The sequence below is a fragment of the Perca fluviatilis genome, chromosome 5, assembly GCF_010015445.1.
Source record: "Perca fluviatilis chromosome 5, GENO_Pfluv_1.0, whole genome shotgun sequence".
NCBI classification, from domain to species: Eukaryota; Metazoa; Chordata; class Actinopteri; order Perciformes; family Percidae; genus Perca; species Perca fluviatilis.
In genome coordinates this window covers 8,680,970-8,701,029 of record NC_053116.1, presented here as the reverse complement: position 1 = coordinate 8,701,029, position 20,060 = coordinate 8,680,970, and the positions used below count along the sequence as shown (strand labels likewise).

At 40.1% G+C, this 20,060-nt stretch overlaps 1 protein-coding gene across 1 annotated transcript; it reads left to right on the top strand.

Moving 5' to 3' along the window:
- Nucleotides 1-852: 852 nt before the first annotated feature.
- Nucleotides 853-18,399, top strand: camk1gb (calcium/calmodulin-dependent protein kinase IGb). The gene is made up of 12 exons (XM_039799713.1): nt 853-991; nt 3,706-3,817; nt 9,996-10,121; nt 10,296-10,373; nt 11,763-11,917; nt 12,081-12,156; nt 12,476-12,588; nt 13,060-13,138; nt 14,549-14,636; nt 15,689-16,023; nt 16,117-16,210; nt 18,333-18,399. Exons 1-11 carry the CDS (start codon nt 868-870, stop codon nt 16,172-16,174), a joined length of 1,344 nt encoding a protein of 447 aa, XP_039655647.1. The 5' UTR covers nt 853-867; the 3' UTR covers nt 16,175-16,210; nt 18,333-18,399.
- Nucleotides 18,400-20,060: the final 1,661 nt, after the last annotated feature.

The window sequence follows — 20,060 nt, the reverse complement described above, 5'->3', positions numbered from 1 at the left end:
TATGTGTGGGAAACACTAATTCGGCATGGCACAAACAGGCTTGTGTGGTGTCACTTGTGTGCTAGTCTATATCGACGACGTTCCACTTCCGGGATTGTTCAGGTGACTGTCCCTCATTTTGGCCGGGTGTCAGTCCCCTTCCTCTTCCTTTGTGTTGGCGTTCTAAACTCCGGTGGATTTCTGAGGACTGTGGTTAACTGCTCCTCAGATCTCTGCAGGGTAAATCCAGACAGCTAGCTAGACTATCTGTCCAATCTGAGTTTCCTGTTGCACGACTAAAACAACTTTTGAACGCACGTTCCACCAAAACAAGTTCCTTCCCGAGGCTATTTTGCAGAGCCACTGTTGCTGCGTCTGGAGCTTAGCTGCGCCCAAGACGATTGTGATTGGTTTAAAAGAAATGCAAACAACCCAGAGCGGTTTTTTCTCCTATCCCAGAATGCATGTGAGTTGTAGCCAGACCTTACTGCACAGCGCTGCGGAGAGAGGTCTGGCGATGCGAGACTAATAAGCCATTAGTGATCTCCAAAGCCTTTATAAAGGGGGGGCCTTATTACAAAGCGGCATCCTGCTGTCAAATAATAATCAATACTACTGATCACCATGCATTTCAAAATGGCAGTCACTTCTGTCAAGCCTTCCAAACTGACCGTAACTGTGCGTACATGCGCGCGTGCATGCACATGTTGCTGTTTTGAATGAATCGTGCGGTTTTTTTGGGGAAAAGCTGCGCAAAAGACGCGTCGTTTTCTATGTGAACCTGTAGCTGCGTGCAGCAATGAGTACTGCAGCAGCAGCAGCAGCATGAACTCCAGTCTCAATGAGCGCCAGTGACACTGGCAACAGGCCCTCCCCTCGCCTCTCCCCATGGATGTAATCTCTGACTTGCCAACAGGTACTTGTGAGATCTCAGACAAAGTAATCTCTCCAGACCTGGGTGAGCCTTTGGCAGGAGAGTCAGAGCGGAGCTCCCACAGCGCAGAGTCTCTGGGTAAGTCTCAACCCCTTCTCTACTTTTATCAGTCAATCTCTCGCATCTGTTGTCTTTAGACAGCTGCAGTTTTTCAGCCCAGAATCAGATAGAGGGCCAGCTGGTGTTAAGGGTTTAGGGTTATAGTCATTTGTATTCCGTGCGTAATTTGGAGTCTTCTGCGTTAACATTGAACACCATGTGTCAATGGATGAGTCCAAACTTGCCTGTTTCACTATCGCTCAGACGTGAGAGCTGTTTGGTTCAAGCCTGATGTGAATATCTGATCAGTCGCCTTTTTTTTATTTATATTTTTTTTGCCGCAGAGTGATCTTTCCGCGGATACCGCAGCCAACTTGGTGTTGTCGGTAGCATGAGAGTAGAGAAGATGGGGCTGCAGAACACCATCCACTGCCCGCTGCTATCACATCTGACAGACGGTCTCTTTGCTTTGTGCGTTATTATTATCCTGCTGTCATTGACGCGTCAGGGTAAAAAAAAACGCGCGGGTCGACTGTAAACAGTAGGACTCATCTGCAGAATAAAGGTATAGGTATAATATTTTTGCACAATTTAAAAACCAACAACAACAACACAGTAACCGCATGTGATGTGGATCACATGCTGCAGGGTTTGACTGCAAATGAGTTTTGCATCGCTGCTTCTGGTTTTGAGCAAATTCTCCAGCATGCAGTGCGTGTTTCTCTGCGTTACAGTGTGTGTGTGTGTGTGTGTGTGTGTGTGTGTGTGTGTGTGTGTGTGTGTGTGTGTGTGTGTGTGTGTGTGTCTGTGTGTCTGTGTGTCTGTGTGTCAGATACAGCTGACTGTTCGGCTCTCTCTGCTAAATAACAACCCAACGCCGCGGTGAAATGAACCCTTCCTGCGGGGGAAGCCACACTAAACAACAGGGGGAGGAGAAGTGCAAGAGCCCAGAGCTAACTGTGTGTGTGTGTGTGTGTGTGTGTGTGTGTGTGTGTGTGTGTGTGTGTGTGTGTGTGTGTGTGTGTGTGTGTGTGTGTGTGTGTGCGTGCGTGCGTGTGTGACTAGACATTGTTTGAATCAATGTGGGGAGACACTTTCAGAGCTACATTAGAGTGCAAATGTCACATCTTAAATGCATTAGGCTGCAACATATTAAAACATTTCGGTTAATGTAGATGTGGATGGACTGGACAACAGGATTAAGGCCACATGTGAAAAATGTATTTGAGTTCTGAGGGTTTTTTTCCCCTCAGAATTCTGACTTTAAACCCATGCTTTAAACTCAGAATTCTGACTATAAATTCCGAATTCTGACTTTAAACTCAGAACTAAAATACATTTTTTCACATATGGCCATAGTTTATGTTCAACGTGCATATTTCCTGTGGTAGTCGAGACATTTATTCTGCATTTGAAGTTATTTGTTCGAGGCTATCCTCCGGTATTTATAGCCTATACCTGTGACAAGGTCCGTTCTTCAGATCAAGAGGTACTAATCCCTTATATAAGAGAAAGTAGGACAGGAAAGCAAACTGGGTAACCTGCTCATTTAAACTGTTCCTAATCCGTCTCAGTACATACAGTTTGATTGGATAATTCAGTCCTCTTAATCCTGAGAAAAAGTTCATTATTTGAGCCAAGACAAATATTTTTGCTCAACATAAAAGCTGAAAATGATCATCAGAGTTGTGTCATCATTTGGCAACAGCTTTTGAGCATTATTTTATTCTCAAATACACATTTTTCACCTGAAGAAAAAAAATCGAGGCAACAGATGTCTCTTACTTTTCTACCTGTTTGACATCTCTGACGGATTATTTATCCACACACTGCAGTACAGCATCATTTGGCCCTGGTTAGGGCTGGGCAGCACCATATCGATATTATATCGACATCGAAATATGAGGCTAGATATCGTCTTCAATTTTGGATATCGTAATATCGTGATTTTTCTGGTTTTAAAGGCTGTATTACAGTGAAGTGATGTAATGTTCTGAACTTACCAGACTTAACTAGCTGCTCTATTATTTGCCTTTACCCACTTAGTCATAACCACTCCAGAAAGATCAGAAACGTTATCTGCCAGAGTGTCTTGTCAGCTTGATGTTGGCAAACTCAAGTTGCTTCTGCCACGACAGGGTTTTAAGGCCATTGTAGAAAAAAATTAATAATATTGTTACAGATCTGTGAGAGATGGGTAATATTCAGTTCATGTTGAGGTACTTGTACTTTACTTGAGTCTTTTCTTTTCATGCCACTTTGTACTTCTACTCCGCTACATTTCAGAGAGAAATATTGTACTTTTTACTCCACTACATTCATCTGACAGCTTTAGTTACTTTACACATTAAGATTTTTGCACATAAAACACATGTAGATTATGATATCTGATGTTTTATTATAAATAAACTAGCCAACAATATAAGGGCCTACAAGTCCAGCTGAAATGATTAGACCATTAAACACACAACTGTTTGGATCCTTTACACTTTCTAAAATGGGATTTTTCTGCATTGAATACTTTTAATACTTTAAGTACATTTTCCTGACGATACATACATACTTTTACTTAAGTTACATTTTCAATGCAGGACTTTTTCTTGGAAGAAGAGTATTTTTACAGAGTGGTATTAGTACTTTTACTTAAGTAAAGGATCTGAATACGTCTTCCAACACTGACAATGAGCCTTATAAGAACGTAATAAGACCTCACTGTTGATGTCGATTCTTTTCTTTCTCCCTAATTGTGAAAGAAATCCCTGTGGACGCGCCTGCAGACATGGGTCGTCAAGAGGGCGACCACGTGTGGAAGAAGGTCACTGAAAACATCCACGAGGTTTTCGACTTCATGGAGGAGTTGGGATCGTAAGTACATTCTATTTGATGTAAATCAGCTTCATTTATTTACATACAAAGTAGGGTAAAACTTTACTTGAAGGTATCTACATAAGAGTGACATGACACTGTCATGAACACATGACATAGTCATGACACAGTCATGACACATGAACCCTAACCCTAACCCTAACCCTAACCATAACTTGTCATGACAAAAACCAAATGACACTTACTAAAAGAAGCGTTATGTCATAAACGTTTATGACTTGTTTATAATGTTTACGACACGTTCACGACAGTGTCATGTCACTCTTATGTAGCTACCTTCAAGTAAAGTGTAACCCAAAGTAGGGCTGGGCAATTAATTCCAATTTTGATCGCGATTTCCATTTTGGCTCCTAACGATCACAAGAACAATGTAATCGAGAAAAACGATTATTTTGCACATTATGTTTCGCAAGTGAACTCTTATTTTGTCTTATGTTCTGAAGGGGAATTCAAAAAGTTCGACGGGAAAAGTATAAAGGGAAATTTCACCGTTCAAGATGTTTTGACTGTTGATTTTTTTTTTTTTTTTTGATTCAATAAATGCAACATCTTTCAAAAAGTCCATGAGTAATCAAATAATCGTGGTTTCAATATTGACCCAAATAATTGTGGTTATCATTTTTGACATATTGGAGAAGTCCAATTCCTTTAAGAGTTCTTGTTCAGTTTTATAATGTAGAATTTCTTCCTGTAGTTCTTGGTACCTCTGGAAATATGAAGCGTTGCTGGAGGTTTTATTAGAGTGATATTAAGGGGAACTACAGTAAACTGGTGTTTAAACCTCCAACGTCCTGTTTGATTGGGAGGACAGATTCCTGGTTTGATTGGATTGACATGAGGAGGCCTACTTTAACTGAGGTCTTAGACAACAAGACGCTCAGCGCGGGTTAGTCAGCCTGATGGTGCCTGGCTGTGACTCAGCATAAGCAGTTTGTTCACACAAAAACACATAACTGACAATATTTGGTCCACTTTCAGTTATGTTCACGTTGAATTGTGATACTCTGCTCACAAAATAAAGAGACGAAAATGTAAAAAAAAATTATCTGGTTAAAAAGAAAGAGCTGCGAACAGATTATTTAATCAAATAGTTGATTGACAGAAAAATAATCAATAACTATTTTGGTAACCTAATAATCATTTAGGTCAAAATGTCAAACATCGTGGCCAGGATAGCTCAATCGGTAGAGCGGGTGCACATATACAGAGGTTCATGCCTCGACGCAGAAGGTCCAGGGTTCGAGTCTGACCTGGGACAATTTCCTGCACGTCTTCCCCTCTCTCTTTCGTTGCTTTCCTATCATTAAAGGTGGAAATGCCCAAAAAATAATCTTAGCCAAACATCCTCTAGTTGGGTTTTGCTGCTTCTCTCCATCCAATGTGATCATGAACTAAACAATCTTTGGGGTTTTTTTGACAGCTGGTCGCCAAAAACAAAGACATTTGATAGCATCTCCTCTGGCTTTGGGAAATTGTGATTGACATGTTTCACTATCTTCTGACATTTTATAGACCAAACAATGACTCGACGAGTCAAGAAAATAACGAATTGATTAGGAAGCAAGGAAACTGATGGATTACCAGTTGATCGTCAAGTTAATTTAAAATGATAACCATGGAGGTAATGTTTTGCAGCATGTTACTGTACACTGTGCACACACTCTTTCTGCTTTCTGTGAGGTTATTCACAAAAGTACAATCATAAAACATAATACACATATGTGAAATGGGACATCCTGGTAAACTAGCTGAATCTTGTGTAAAGGGGCACAGACACTAGCAAATACTACACATTGTAAATACTATCATATTGTTTGGATAAAAAAGGACACATGTATTATACAGTATCATTTACAACCTATAAAAAGAAGAAACCCAAACTACCCTAACCCTACCTAAGTGGTCCCAAGACACTTAATACAGTCTAAGCATTGGTTAAATAGATCAAATGCAATACACATGAACCTGTAACAGGTGAGAATAACAGTAGAAATCAAATCAAAAGATTTCAGCGTCACTTGTTTAGAAATCCCCAGCCGTTTGGAGTATCCAAACTTTAACATATTTTAGCAGTAACTGTTGTATTAGGGGCCAGCCACACAGAACCGCTTTTTGGTATGAACGCACATGTTTTGCATCGTTTTGGCCGATCGTCCAAACAAGTCCTGTAAACGCTCTGCCTGAAGACGCACTTTTCTGAAACCTGGTCCCAGGGTGAAAAAATTCGAAAACGCCACCCTTGCGGCTTCGTTTTGGACGGCGAAGCCTCATGCTTGTGTATCGATGATGTCGTCACCACACCCCTCGACCTCTAGCCTTCGACCTCTTATCCCGCGACGACGTCTCATAACAACAACAATTCACTATCGGTCCACACAAACGATTCTGGTTTCCTTGCACTCGCCATTTTCGTCGTCTTGTTGAGTGTCTTAGTTGAGTCGTTTACAAATGGATTCGTCTGGACGCAACTATTCTTGAAGCGATGCCAGGGAACATGGGGGGGAAAAAAAGATTGTTTTGGTACGTGTGGACGTGGCCTTAGTCTCTTTTTAAAAGCAGACACAGACAAAGACATTTTTAATAGTATCAACACTGATAATCAGCAGCTGGTTTTCTGGCAATCTGGCTGGAGAAAAGCAGATCACAGGCCAACAGTAAATAAAGGCTGCCTGCTATGACGTCCGGGTGTTTCTGGAAAACAGAGGGGATCTGTACTGAGGGCCTCCTGAGTACATTATAGGATATAATAATATATAATTACTTGTATTTCACCAAACACTTTGTTAAACAACTGCAAGAGTTTTATGGAAAAGGTGGGCAAAGATGTGTAAACAGTTCTTACTTGTGATAGTCAAAAAATACAATCAATTTCAAAATAGAATGATGCTTTATTTTTCATTCATTCATTCAACCTTTATTTATATACTCGAGAGATCATTACGGGGTCGGCCGTCGTTTACAATGGCATTGCATCGAGACAGTTACAAAGACACCGAAAGGAAAAACAACACAGAAGAGAAAGAAACGCCATCATAAGAACATAAAAAGCCACACATTTTCCCCAATTGGAAAAATAATCTGATAAACAGATCAGGACAACCAGGATGTAAAGGAAGATACAACAATGTAATGTCCAAAAGGAACAAGTGAGTTGATTTTAAGAAAGTGTTTTTTTCCACGAGTCAGGTGCACTACAACTAAAAGCAGTTTATTCCAAGTTCAGACCGAGCTTGTGGACCATGAAGTTAAAGCCAGTCGGCAGTTTGCAATAGGAATAAAGACAGGGAACCAAAAAAGAGACACGTTGAAGGATTACTGTTACTGTCTGAGCTGCCGGAGGATTTGGCCGGCCTGCTTTCGTCTCTGTTGGAGGTGTGACAGAGTGAACTCTCCCAGCTGTTTTAGCCCGTTCGCAGTTATACGGTTTTTCGTCTTCCTGTCCCCCCCCCCGTCACAATAAAAGGAAGAGAATCCAGAAGAGACAGCAGATTGCGTCGAACACTAAATACAGCCTTTCCCATTGGGCCTCATCACACTAGTAGTGTAAACAACATCCTCGTTGTTTCCTGGCAATCAGGACGCAGTCTCTCCACGGCTAAATTGCAACTCTCAAAAGGCACAGAGCAATTTCATTCTCTTCAACATTTTTTTAATTTATCGCTCCCAAATGTACAAACTCGAGTTAGCACGCCAGAGATTTCTGATTGCCCTTTTGTCTTTTTGTTAAAAAAATAAAAATAAAGATGCTATCTGGCGTTCGTGTTCAGGGCTTGATTGATGATTTCTCTTGAGAGTCCCAATGAGCTTCGAGGAGATCCGAGGATGTAAATGAGCTGTGGTAACCAAGGAGAAATCAGTTGAGCGATGGGATGTGAAGTGCTGTGATGATGCTGTGGGGGCAGCTTGTTCCGGTCTGCCTTCCTGATCCACCGTAGGGCAGCATGTATGAATGTGTGTGTGTGTGTGGTAACATTTGACGCAATACACTTACTAGAAAACACGCAAAATGGGAAATGAAACTGACAACAGTTGTGACTCACACTGTGCTGTTGAATGAATACTCAGATCCAGTAAAAGGCATCACTAAAAAAGAATGACAGTTACATTTAAAGTGATATTTTCTTTCAACTAACACAAAAAAATCTCAGAGTATCTTTATATGTCGCAGGCTTTGGCAATGTGTTTATTGTGCCAGTTTATATCATGATGATGATAAAAAAAAAAAACGATTGTGCAGCGCTAATCCTCGTTAGTGCAATCCTTCAGGGTCAGTGCCATCACCTTATAGGCAGAACACTAGGAGCTTGTTGTTCCCAAGGATCCCTGCCACACATGCTCAGTTTCTGACCTTAGCACCTAGAGTTCTCAGCCTGCCATGGTTCTATTACGTCAGGGATAAAGCGCCTAATCCACCGGGTAGAACACCTAGTCCCAGACAACGCTGAAGATAGCATGGACACAGAGCACAAAAATAAGCTGCTGACGTGTGAATAGTTAAGCCACAGAGATATTCTCAATTGAACCCTTTGATATCGCTATTTCTAACGTGTGTTTATTTTCGTTCTGATGCGCTCCGAGAAATTGCGGTTGTTTCCAAGTAGGCAAAGAAAAATAACATGATGCAACTATAAAATGCATAAAAACAAAACAGGAGGCATTTTGTTCAAATTTTTTAAGAGTGGATTAAATGTTGCTAGCTTGGTTCTGTCTGAAGATGACATGTCTCGCAGTAATTGTCGGATGACACTTTTGGTTTTTGTACAGATCTAGGTTAGCTTTTTCCAGTCTTTATGCTAAGCTAAGCTAATGTCTCGAAATTTTCATCTACCTGTCAGCAACAAGTGTATTTCCTAAGATGTCAAATTATTAGTTTAACTATTACCCATGTACAGACAAATGGGACTGACTCTACCACATTCTAAATCATAAAAACTTTCATGTATTTAAAGCCCGGCAAATAAATAATCCATTTGAAGTCTGAACAACATAGAGAAATGGAATCAAGTAAAAGCTATCCCTGATTGGCTGAGAAAAATGCAAGGTAGACCCATTAAGAGGCCAATTGTCATGTTTGTGGTTTTCCATTTTTTACATGTCCTGTTTTATTTTGTTAATTCATTCCCTGTGTGTCGAAGTTTGCTTTTTGTTTCCAAGTTTGTTCTTGTTCCTTGTTCACGGTTAGGTTTTGCCCTGTGTCCTTTTTATTCTTTGTTCTCGTTTTGTTTTCAAAACAATCAATTTTTGCAGTGTTCCCTCATTCGCTTACTCACTATTCCCTTTATAGTGTTTATTAAGTAGTGAACTATACAGTACAGGGAATGACCAAACAAGATTTTGGTCACTCTCTGAAAATATCGTTGCGTCAGTAGATGCGCTGGTTATTTGTGTGACGAAGGAGGGCGCGCCCAGTATCATGTAAACAAACCGAATTAAAAAATACTTCTAATACGTTCCTGAAACAAAGGAGGTTCTACAGTATATGTTGCATGTTACATTTAACTGTTTAGAAACGAAAGCCCGCTCCATTTTTCCATTTCAGGCTTTCCGCTCCTTTTTCTCCTCTGGGAAAACACGACCGCGCTGCATTGTTGTATACGGGGGTAAAATGTAGGGTACATCATATGCACACTCAAATTAGCTGTGCATTGTGGGTATTTAATAGTTACAGTGAATGGAATTAGCCGCGGAGAATTCAAACACCACTACAAAATGGCGAACACACTATATAGTACACTATGTCTGTGATAGGCAACGGTTTCGAACACAGCTCCTGTCTAGCTTTGTTGCCTGGTGAGTCAGATCAGATCCCTGATGTGTTTCGCCTGTTCCTCTGCCCTCATGTCTCCTGTCTCTCGTTACACCCTTGTTGCCTTGTGTATGCAGTCTGTTTGTCTGCATTCTGCCGGTTTTTGGCCTAGCATGCAACTTGGATTGTAAATTAGTTAATTAAAATCATTCCCACTCTTGGCTGCCTCCTCGTTTCCTCTCTGCACTTTGGGTCCAAATGTGCACCACCCTGGCACCAATACTCTGTGCTGTTCAGGTCCCCATATTTTATTAACAATAAAAGGGAAGACTCTTTCTGTGATGTTGGAATGTAATCAGCGACTGCATCGTAAATAACTCGTGCTCACTGTGTTGCTGTGTTAATGAACAGGGGGGCGTTCTCCGAGGTGTACATGGTGAAGGAGAAGAAGACGGGACAGATGTTTGCCATGAAGTGCGTGAAGAAGAAACAGAAACGAGACCTCAGTCTGGAGAATGAGATCGCCGTGTTGAGACGGTAATTAGCATTCTGAGCCTTCAGCTTTCATTTCATATTCTCTCTGTAGTCAAGTGTGGGAAGGGACCACGTTGATCAGCTTTCTCTTTTCACTGTTGTTTATGTTGCAATTGTGTGAACTCTGCTGTGGGATTATGACATGTCATAATGAAAGCACCTTGTTTTTCTGAACAGAATCAAACACGACAATGTGGTGGGGCTGGAGGATTTATATGAAAGTTCGACCCATTACTATCTCCTCATGGAGCTGTGAGTTTTCTTTTACATTTTTACATTATAATTTAAAGCTATAGTGTGCAACTATTTAATATTAATGAACGTCCGTTACATTCAAGCCATTGCCATGTGCGATAGTTAAGGTTCGTATTGGTGAAACGGACTGTTTGTTTTGTCCTTAATTCCTCATCATGGGGGAAACTGCCGCTTAATGTAGCTTTAAATGACAAGATGAGTTATTGAGATGAGTAGGATGTAATGTGATGGATGTTATGTTTTTTCCTGCAGAGGGTTGCGGTGAGCTCTTTGCGTGTTTTACTTTATGTGTACTTGTGAGAATCAGGTCCGTATCAGCGCTGTTAGCTTGTATCTGCACGAGCACCAAAGTAGTATGATTCATAGTAAGAAGATTGAAAGTGTTTTTACTCCTAGTACACTTTTGGGAGAAAGCCACATTAGGACCTTGTATTGTCTCTGTTACATGTCATTTTATTACTTTGCATCTATCTGAAATAGCATGCTTTACGTTGCTGCTTTGTCAGAATATTGTACTAAATATAGAAAGGGTTTATGCATTCTTATGCAAGGTTTTAATTACCTTCTAATCTATCAAGTAGCTTGACCACCTACAAACCACCTAGTCTCGCATTGCCAGACCTATCTCCACAGCGCTGTGGAGTAAGGTCTGGTAAGGTACACCAAAGATGCATTCTGGGATCGGAGAAAAAGAAACACTGTGGGTTGTGTGCATTTCTTTAAACCAATCACACTTATCTTGGCTCTGCTAAATAGCCTCGGGAAGGAACTTGTTTTGGTGGAACATTTGCACCCCGCAAAAGAAAATGCCACATACAATATTAAATGAAGATAACTGTTCACACAACACAGTAACATGAGTTATTTAAATTAGCTGGATACGTTGTTAAACCTCATTTGTTCTTACATGGTATTGTCGTATGTACTTTGTCCACAGCAATCCCACCAATCGGTCCCAAAACGTCCCAGTTAGAGAGGAAATGCCGTAAACATATTCTTTGTAAATCTTTACAATCATTCACCGAAAGAACCAAGCAGGCCGGCCCTGTTTCACCATCCACATTTTCTTCAAAACTTGCAGTTTTCAGCGTGTAGTTTGCACACAATGAGTGGAAGGTGAGGGACATCTGATGTCAGGCAATTATCCTGGAAATGTACTTGCGTTAATCCAGACTACAAAGCACCTAATCCATCCATCAATCATCTATACCCGATTGTCCTTTCCAGTGGCGCAGGGGTTATTAAATATGAATACGCGTATTTCCCAAAAAAGCATAAGACTGCCAGACTTTTAGTGGTAAAGCTTCATTTATAACAGTGTTATTTTTACAGAAAGTGAAATACAACACTTTGAGAAGTTGTTCATGGAGAACATCAGTGTGTGTACAGCTCTCATGTCTGTCTGTCTGTCCCTCTGCAGCCAGAGAACATCCTGTACTTCAGCCAGGATGAGAACTCCAAGATCATGATCAGTGATTTTGGGCTCTCCAAGATAGTGGAGAGCGACATCATGTCGACTGCCTGTGGCACCCCAGGATACGTAGGTAAGGAGACCATCTGTGTCTCTGTAATAAAATGATGTATGGAAGCTTATAAGAAATATAAGACACACCGCACAGACAATATGCAATATGTATAGCCACATACAGGCCTGATTAGAGAAATCATTGCCATAGCTTTGACCTTTTTTTGTCTTCTCACTTTCAGCCCCTGAGGTTTTGGCACAGAAGCCCTACAGCAAGGCAGTGGACTGTTGGTCTATTGGAGTTATCACCTACATATTGTAAGAATAAAGCCATGGTGAAGTGTGCACACATTAGTAGACTGAGTTATTGAGCAAAGCAAAAATTAGACTACTAAGATTGTAAATCGGCCCAAGGCTTTTTTCTTAAGTGGCAAGATTTTCAGATTAAAAGCCACTGCTGGTCATGCATGTTAAGCATGACACAGTTACCTAAATGCAGAATAACGCTGCAGTGATCGAGCCATAGCACCACCTAGTGAGCATCTGCTATACATGCTTTTTTGCCTGCACACAGTTCTGTACATAAACATGCGTGGAACATTCCTTTTTCCTACAATAATAAATGGTCGTTTTTCAGACTCTGTGGATATCCCCCTTTTTACGAAGAAAGTGAAACAAGACTGTTCTCGAAGATCATGAAGGCGCAGTACGAGTTTGACTCGCCCTTCTGGGATGACATTTCTGAATCTGGTAATTACACTGAGCATTTAGCCCAGACATGGTGTGTAGCCTGCTGCTGCAGTTGCTTTATTCCTCCTTACAGCCTCAGCTAGGCCTGTAACAATTATAACATGATTGTCTTATCGCAATTTAGCTAAGGTCTGGAAAACTATATAATACTATAATATTGTCAATTTTATGTTAATTTTAGAAAGAAATACAATGTTTTATGATAATAAAGAGGCGTGGTTTACTTCATAGGCTGTGTACCTTTGGTATTACATTATCTGGGTCACATATATGACGTGATGTAACCAAAAGATGTATCCTGGACTTCATTCAAAACTTAAATTTGTTTGGAAAAGTAATAAATAAATACATTCTTTTAAATTTGACTGAAAGAGACAATAATATTGTTAATGGAAATTATTTCTGTGTGTGTGTGTGTGTGTGTGTGTGTGTGTGTGTGTCGGTGTGTGTTTCCGTCCTTTTGATCTGCAGCTAAAGATTTCATCCGTAACATGATGCAGAAGAATCCCAGCATGCGCTACTCCACTGACCTGGCGCTCAGACATCCCTGGTGAGTGTCAATCATCAGCCTGGGAAGGTTCTGATACAAATATGAATAAATATTGGTTATGATCAGAGGTGGAAAGTAACAAATTACAGTTACTCATGCTTCTGCAATTCAGTAGTTTATTTTTTTTTTTGCGTACTTTTTATTTAGTTATTGTACTTAGCTACATTTGAAATTGCATCAGAGTAAAAAAATTTAATGTAAATAACAAATATTTAAATAGAAAATGCAAGGCAAAAAAGCCCCACAACCTACCCCGCATGTTAAAAAAGTAACTAAGTAACTTTTACTCGAAGTACATTTTAAATGAACTCCTTTTTACTTTTACTTGAGTAGATTTTCATACCGGTAAGTTTTATTTCACTTAAAGCTACATTGTGTAAGAATTTCTCCCATCTAGTGGTGAAATTGTATATGACAACCAACTGAATATTAACTTTCTAGCCCTTCCCATTCCGAGCGCGTTTCGACTCTCACGGTGGCTGAACACGAAATTAGCTCTTAGCATCTCCATCGTTTACGCGCAGCTGTTCTAGCCACTCCAATATTACCTTTGGTCTTGTTGCTTTGCCTGTCGCGTTGTCGTTTTAATTCTCTTTTTCGCTTCCCTGGCGAGTAATCTCTCCCTGGCATTTGTCACGGTGCCACTGAGTTTAAAAGCGCAAAAGGCAGAGGTATGTCCCTCTTTGGCTAATGTATTTTAAAGATGGAGGCGCTACGTGGCTGCCGTCATTCGAGCGACTCGCTCGTATGTATTCTGTTTGTGCATGGCAGCTTCTACGCTTACGAGAATCCTTTGATTAGTTGGTGGAAGTAATTACACATGAATGAGCACACATTTGTGAAAGAACAAAGGGGTTTTTGCTAAGAATCAATTAAAAAAATTACACAATGTAGGTTTAAGTAAAATTTCATCAAAATAACATTACTTTTCCTTAATACTGTTGACTCTTTCCACCTCTGGTTATGATGCATTAAATTAAAAAAAATGTTTTTTTAATTGTTCAATTGTCTCACCTCAACTCATTTTATAATAAGTAAATAATTACGATTGCAACATAGTTGCATTTCTTAGGCAGGCTGTTCTTTGTGTGTCTGTAGGCTACTGTACCATTAAAATAGCATTTTTTAACAATACTTATTATTTCTTGAAAGTTATAGAAACCTAAAAGATTTTATAGTGAGTTTGTATTGCATTTTATTGTGCAGCTCTAATCCCAGACAGCAGTTATATCTTTCCTACAAGGGACAGTTAAAGAAAATGTGTAAACATTTTAGTGACACTACACACTAAAGAAATAGGTACGATGTGCAGGAGTGTATGCACACAGTGTCGTGCCACACAGGGGGCTTCAGGACTAACATCTACCTCAAAATATATTTAAATGTCCTGTTACATCATCTGTTTTCCAGGATTATCGGAGAGACGGCCCGGAGTCAGGACATCTACTATTCCGTCAGTGTTCAGATCCAAAAGAACTTTGCCAAGTCCAAGTGGAAGGTCAGTCCTGATTTCTTGGCTCTGATGTGGTAAGCTCATTGAGGACCTGTAGGAGCCTACCAAAATCCTTCCTGATTAAGGACAGTTTAATTAAATATTATTCTGTAATCACTGATGGCTGATGTTGGGCTTTTACTGTCAGGGGAACCAAAGTGCACTTGATTATTTAGCAGAACAAAAAGGCTCTAAAATATGAACAGTTGTGTGTCTTAAAGTGCTCATATTATGCTCCTTTTCAGATTCATAGTTGTATTTAGAGGTTCTATCAGAATCGGTTTACATGGTTTAATTTTCAGAAAACACCATATATTTGTTGTGCTGCACATTGCTGCAGCTCCTCTTTTTTTGTGTGTTGAGCTCTCTGTTTTAGCTACAGAGTGAGGCATCTCACTTCTGTTCCATCTTTGTTGGGAGTCGCACATGCGCAGTAGCTAGGTAAGGACTACTAGCCAGTCAGAAGCAGAGTATGAGGGCGTGCCACGCTAGCTGCTAGGCGAGCATTATAACGTGTGTTACAAAGTGACGCACATTTGTCTCTGAAGTAAAGGCTGGACTACAGTAGAGCTGTTTGGAGCAGTTTGTGAACAGTGTTTTCTGTTGGAGATGGTAAGTCCCTCTGGGGTGGACTTTGGGCTTTTTCACTTTGTAAACCTATAACGTGTACAAAGAAGATATATAACACAATAAAGGAAAGGGAAAAAGGCAAAAAGCATAATATGAGCACTTTAATTTGTTAAGCAACTAGTAACTAAAGCTGTCAGATGAATGTAGTGGAGTAAAATGTACAATATTTCTCTCTGAAATCTAGCGGAGTAGAAGTAGAAAGTGGCATCAAAAGAAAAGACTCAAGTACCCTAAATTTGTACTTGAGTACAGTACTTGAGTAAATGTACTTAATGACATTCCACCTCTGGATGTGGGTTTGCAGAGTGTCAGTCTCCTTCCTCCGGACATCATCATGCAGTCCCTGTAAAGCGAAGCTTTGTGTAGTGTGTGTGGCTCTCAGATATCTTTTTAAAACCTCTGGTCTGTGTTCTCTGTTCTCTTCCCAGCAAGCCTATAACGCTGCAGTAGCCATCAGCCACATGAAGAAGCTGCAGCTGGCCGCGAGGCAGCCCAGTATCCCAGACATCAAAGTGGTCGACTTGTCCTCCCCGAAGAAAAGCCACACACGTCTCGATCCCGACAAACTGGACCCCAAGCTGCCGGGGATCAACGGCACAGTAAACGGGACGCATCACATGTCCCTGCCCGCGAGTCCCGTGGACGCAAAGAGCCATTATCACACACTGAAGACCACTCAGAGTCAGGCCGTCCCACATCACGCCCCCTCTATGGCTGAGCAGGGCAAGAACATCTACCACTCAGAGCCCGCCAACCTCAACGGGTTGGTAACACTTTCATGTGATGGTGTGAATGTTCACTTTGGGATATCACAGCAGGACTGAGGCATGCTGACCCTTTCCTCTTATTCTTTCAGGTATGGTAAAACCTGTAACAGCAAGGCTGCACAGACCAGAGTGTGCTCAGTCATGTGAAGGCTTCAGGAAGTTTAGGTGGAAGCATTTTACTTGGTAGGTTCAAGTAACACCTTAGCATATACCTTGTAGTACATATTATAATTGTATTTGAATGACATCACTATTAAAGTTTAATTTTGCCAAAATATAATCCACATTTGAAATTTGATATGACAACACCTTAAGTTCCCCTAGTTAGTAGTAGGGCTGGATGCCAACCGAACCTAGCCCCGCCCCCACAACATTTTGAGGTCGGGAAGTTCGGTCTGGAATTGATCCGTTATGCTCGAACCAGAGCTGTTCGGACCAATCAAATTGTGAGGGCGGGCTTTATACGATGATGGACAGATGATCAATCGTAACGTAATCAACCACGTCACCAAAGAGCGCTTGGGTTGAATTCGTTTACAACAAAGCTGCCACTGGAGAATTGAGATGTGTAGATTCCGCCTTCGCGTCTGTTATAGGAGATATCGACGGCACATTCATTTTAAAAGAGGAACAGAGGACCGCGATCGAGGCATTTGTCGATCGGAAAGATGTTTTTGCCGTCCTTCCTACGGGATTCGGCAAAAGTTTAATTTATCAGCTGGCCCCCATGGTCGCTAAGAAGATGGGGCGCTCTGATTGGTCGTAGGTCTATCCAATTGAGTGCAGAGGCATTTTCTTTCCTGGTTCGGTTGAAACACGCCCCATAATCACAAACCAATGGAGCAGTATCAGACTCAGATTCTGACTAGAATCTGACCACGTCAGGCTAGTAGGGCTGGATATGGATATCGTAATATCGTGATATGACATGTGTTGTCTTTTCCTGGTTTTAAAGGCTGCGTTACAGTAAAGTGATGTAATGTTCTGAACTCACCAGACTTACCAGCAGTTTTTTGTCACATTATTGTGAAAAGAAAAGAAATCTCTTTGTGTTAATATTTTGTGAAAGCACCTATAGTCAACCCTACAATATCGCCGCAATATCAGCATCAATGTATTTGCTCAAAAATAGCGTGATATTTGGTTTTCTCCATATCGCCCAGCTCTAGTTAGTAGAATCAGAAAAAATTATTTATTGCCAAGTAAGTAACACTTGCTAGGAATTTGCTTTAATGTTTGGTGCATACATAAACATATTAAACATTAATATGAAATAAACAATAAATACAGAGACAAATATTTACATTATAGCTGTTTAGAAACATGTATAAGCACTATTTAAACAGTTAATAATTGGTTTATAGCACACTATAATGAATCTTTAAGCAGATATAAGTGTTTATGAATGTAATAACCAACAACTATAACTCCTCCTGTGGGCACTCATACATGGAGACTGCTGTATAAGCAGATAACGAAGGACAATCTAGTAAAATTACAGTTGTAAAAATATAAAATACGTCTTCATAGAGAAGCTTTAATTGTTGATAAATACTGTATGTTAATAAACACTTAGAAATAAGCTCTTATAGCTGTGTACAACTACATTACAGTGTGTTATAACCCATTTATTAAATAAATGCTAATAGGGGGATTTTAAATGTCTCCACATACATTTTTTAAATCAAACAAAGAACTGGAGCGCTTCTTGGAACTAGTCTTTGTGAAAATTAGTCCAGAGATGGCAAAAGTACTCACTTCTCGTACTCAAGTAGAAGTATCTGACTTGTGTCAAAAAGTCAGTCAATAAAATATGACTTACTAAACAGACATCAATTAAAGCGTAACTCTCGCCAAAATGCAACCTAGGGTCTTTTTGTGAATGTACCCGTGTCAAACTTTAGTTTAAAAGCGTATTTTAAGATTTACCCTATTCTCGTTTTTCGGTCAAATGGCCTTTTGAATGGGAGTGCTAGGGGCACTTTTATGCTAGCTTCAAAAGAGCTATTTTTAAAACACTAAGAAGGCTCGACACAACGTGAATCTTTGCTCGAAGTATCACCAGGGGCTCTAAGTCGTAATTGTATTATTTACACCTCTGCTTGTTTGTACTCTGACATGTTTGGTGACGTCAAATAAGTCCCAAATAAGTTTTTGCGTGCGTGCGCAGGGCCTTTTAATGACATGCTGTTTGACGGTGTACTGTATGTCCATATTCTGTATATGTTTGACTGGAAAGGTGCTGTGCATGTTCTGTGTAGTTTCAGCTCGTGTCTCACCCTGAGTGTGTTTCTACCCTCTGCAGGTCAGTGTGGCTGTGCTGACTCAGCGTGGAGCTGTTTTGTGTCGGCAGGCCCCCCCCCCCCCCCCCCCCCCCCCCCCAGTACTGGGAATGACAAGTGGTTGATCCTCTGACGGGCCCAGATGGTCTGCGAGGTCCATACAGTCAGTGGGACTTTTTTTTTTATTTTTGGAAAGAGTGCCTATAAAGCTTCCCGACAACCACACAGAAGCACACACACACAGAAGCGCACACACGCACGCTGGCACGCGCACACACACACACACACACACACACACACACACACACACACACACACACACACACACACACACAAACTTTCAGATGCAAGACTCACTTTAACTCAGATGCACAGGGTAGACTTTTGTGAAACAGGCTACATGAGCCAGTATTGCTGCTGCTGAATGTCCAGCTAATTCAGTGTGAAGCAGCCCCGGCCCTCTGATGTCATCAAGGCTTTTATAATTATAATTATAATTATAATTATTTTATATTATTCCTGTTTTTCTTCTTATTTTTTTTATCAGGGAGAGTTTGATTCATCAGCGCACACTTAGTGTCCAGGTTTATTAGGACTGTGGTTACACGTTTAAGAAAATACACACAATGCAATAAGGCAATTATTGTACTTCATGTGTTATTCTTTATGATTTATATTATAATATTATTCTTTAGCAAACCTCCATAAACACAATGAAATGTATGGAAAACCTGCATGCTTGGTTCAAATAAGCCATACTGGTATAATCTTTTCTGATATGTTTGTTTGTTGCTCGTTTTTTTTTTCTAAAGTATTTTCTTCTTCTTTTTTATTAAATGATAAAAAAAAGCTATAAGTAAAAAAAAACATAGTATATGTTTAAACTGATAAGTCATTACCAGTGTAAATGTCACAAGTATATCCATAACTTGCCAACTCCTAGCTCTCACATGCCAAGTTGCTAGAATATTACCTGTCATTTATATTCACTGTAATCGATGTTTCTGATCTTACTGTAAGTGGTTGATGCTGCAGTCTGTTTGTTTCTCTCCAGCTGTATGTTGCACAAAGATGATGCATTCAACAGATGTTGATCCAGTCCATGTATTATGATGGGATCCCTGTATGCTCATTAATAAAGCATTTTTCCACCATTTTATTTGTCCTTATTCTCTCTTTCCTTTTTGGAAAAATGACTCCACACAAACCATTGAACAATATATAATTAATACATGAAATGGAATAATTATAAAAAGCTGCAAATGTGCATGGACTCACATGTATCATTACGCATGCAAATACTTTGAAAGATAAATGAAAAAATCATCAACATTTTGTTTTTTTTGTTTTTTCCACCACTAAAACTTGGTCATGTCCCTGGCTGATGAACCTTTGGACTGGGGCTTTTCTTTTTTTGGAGATTTGCCTTGCAAAGGAATCCCCAAGACTGCAGAGTTGGAAGTATATTGAATATTGTACATGTTCATATTTGTTGAATATTCTTTTGCTTACGGCAAGAAAATGTACAGTATAGTAGCTGCACATTGGCTCTGAATTAATAGAAGCGAGTGAAGTAGAAAGAAATAACCGTACATACTGAAAGCACAGACAAAAACAAATGTCCTCTTAGGCCTGAAAGAAAGTAAAACTGTAATGTGTTTAATGTTCATGTTGAGTCATGAAGCAATTCGATTATTATTACTAATCCATCTGCTCGTTATCATGTTATTTGTTTTATTTATTATCTTTAA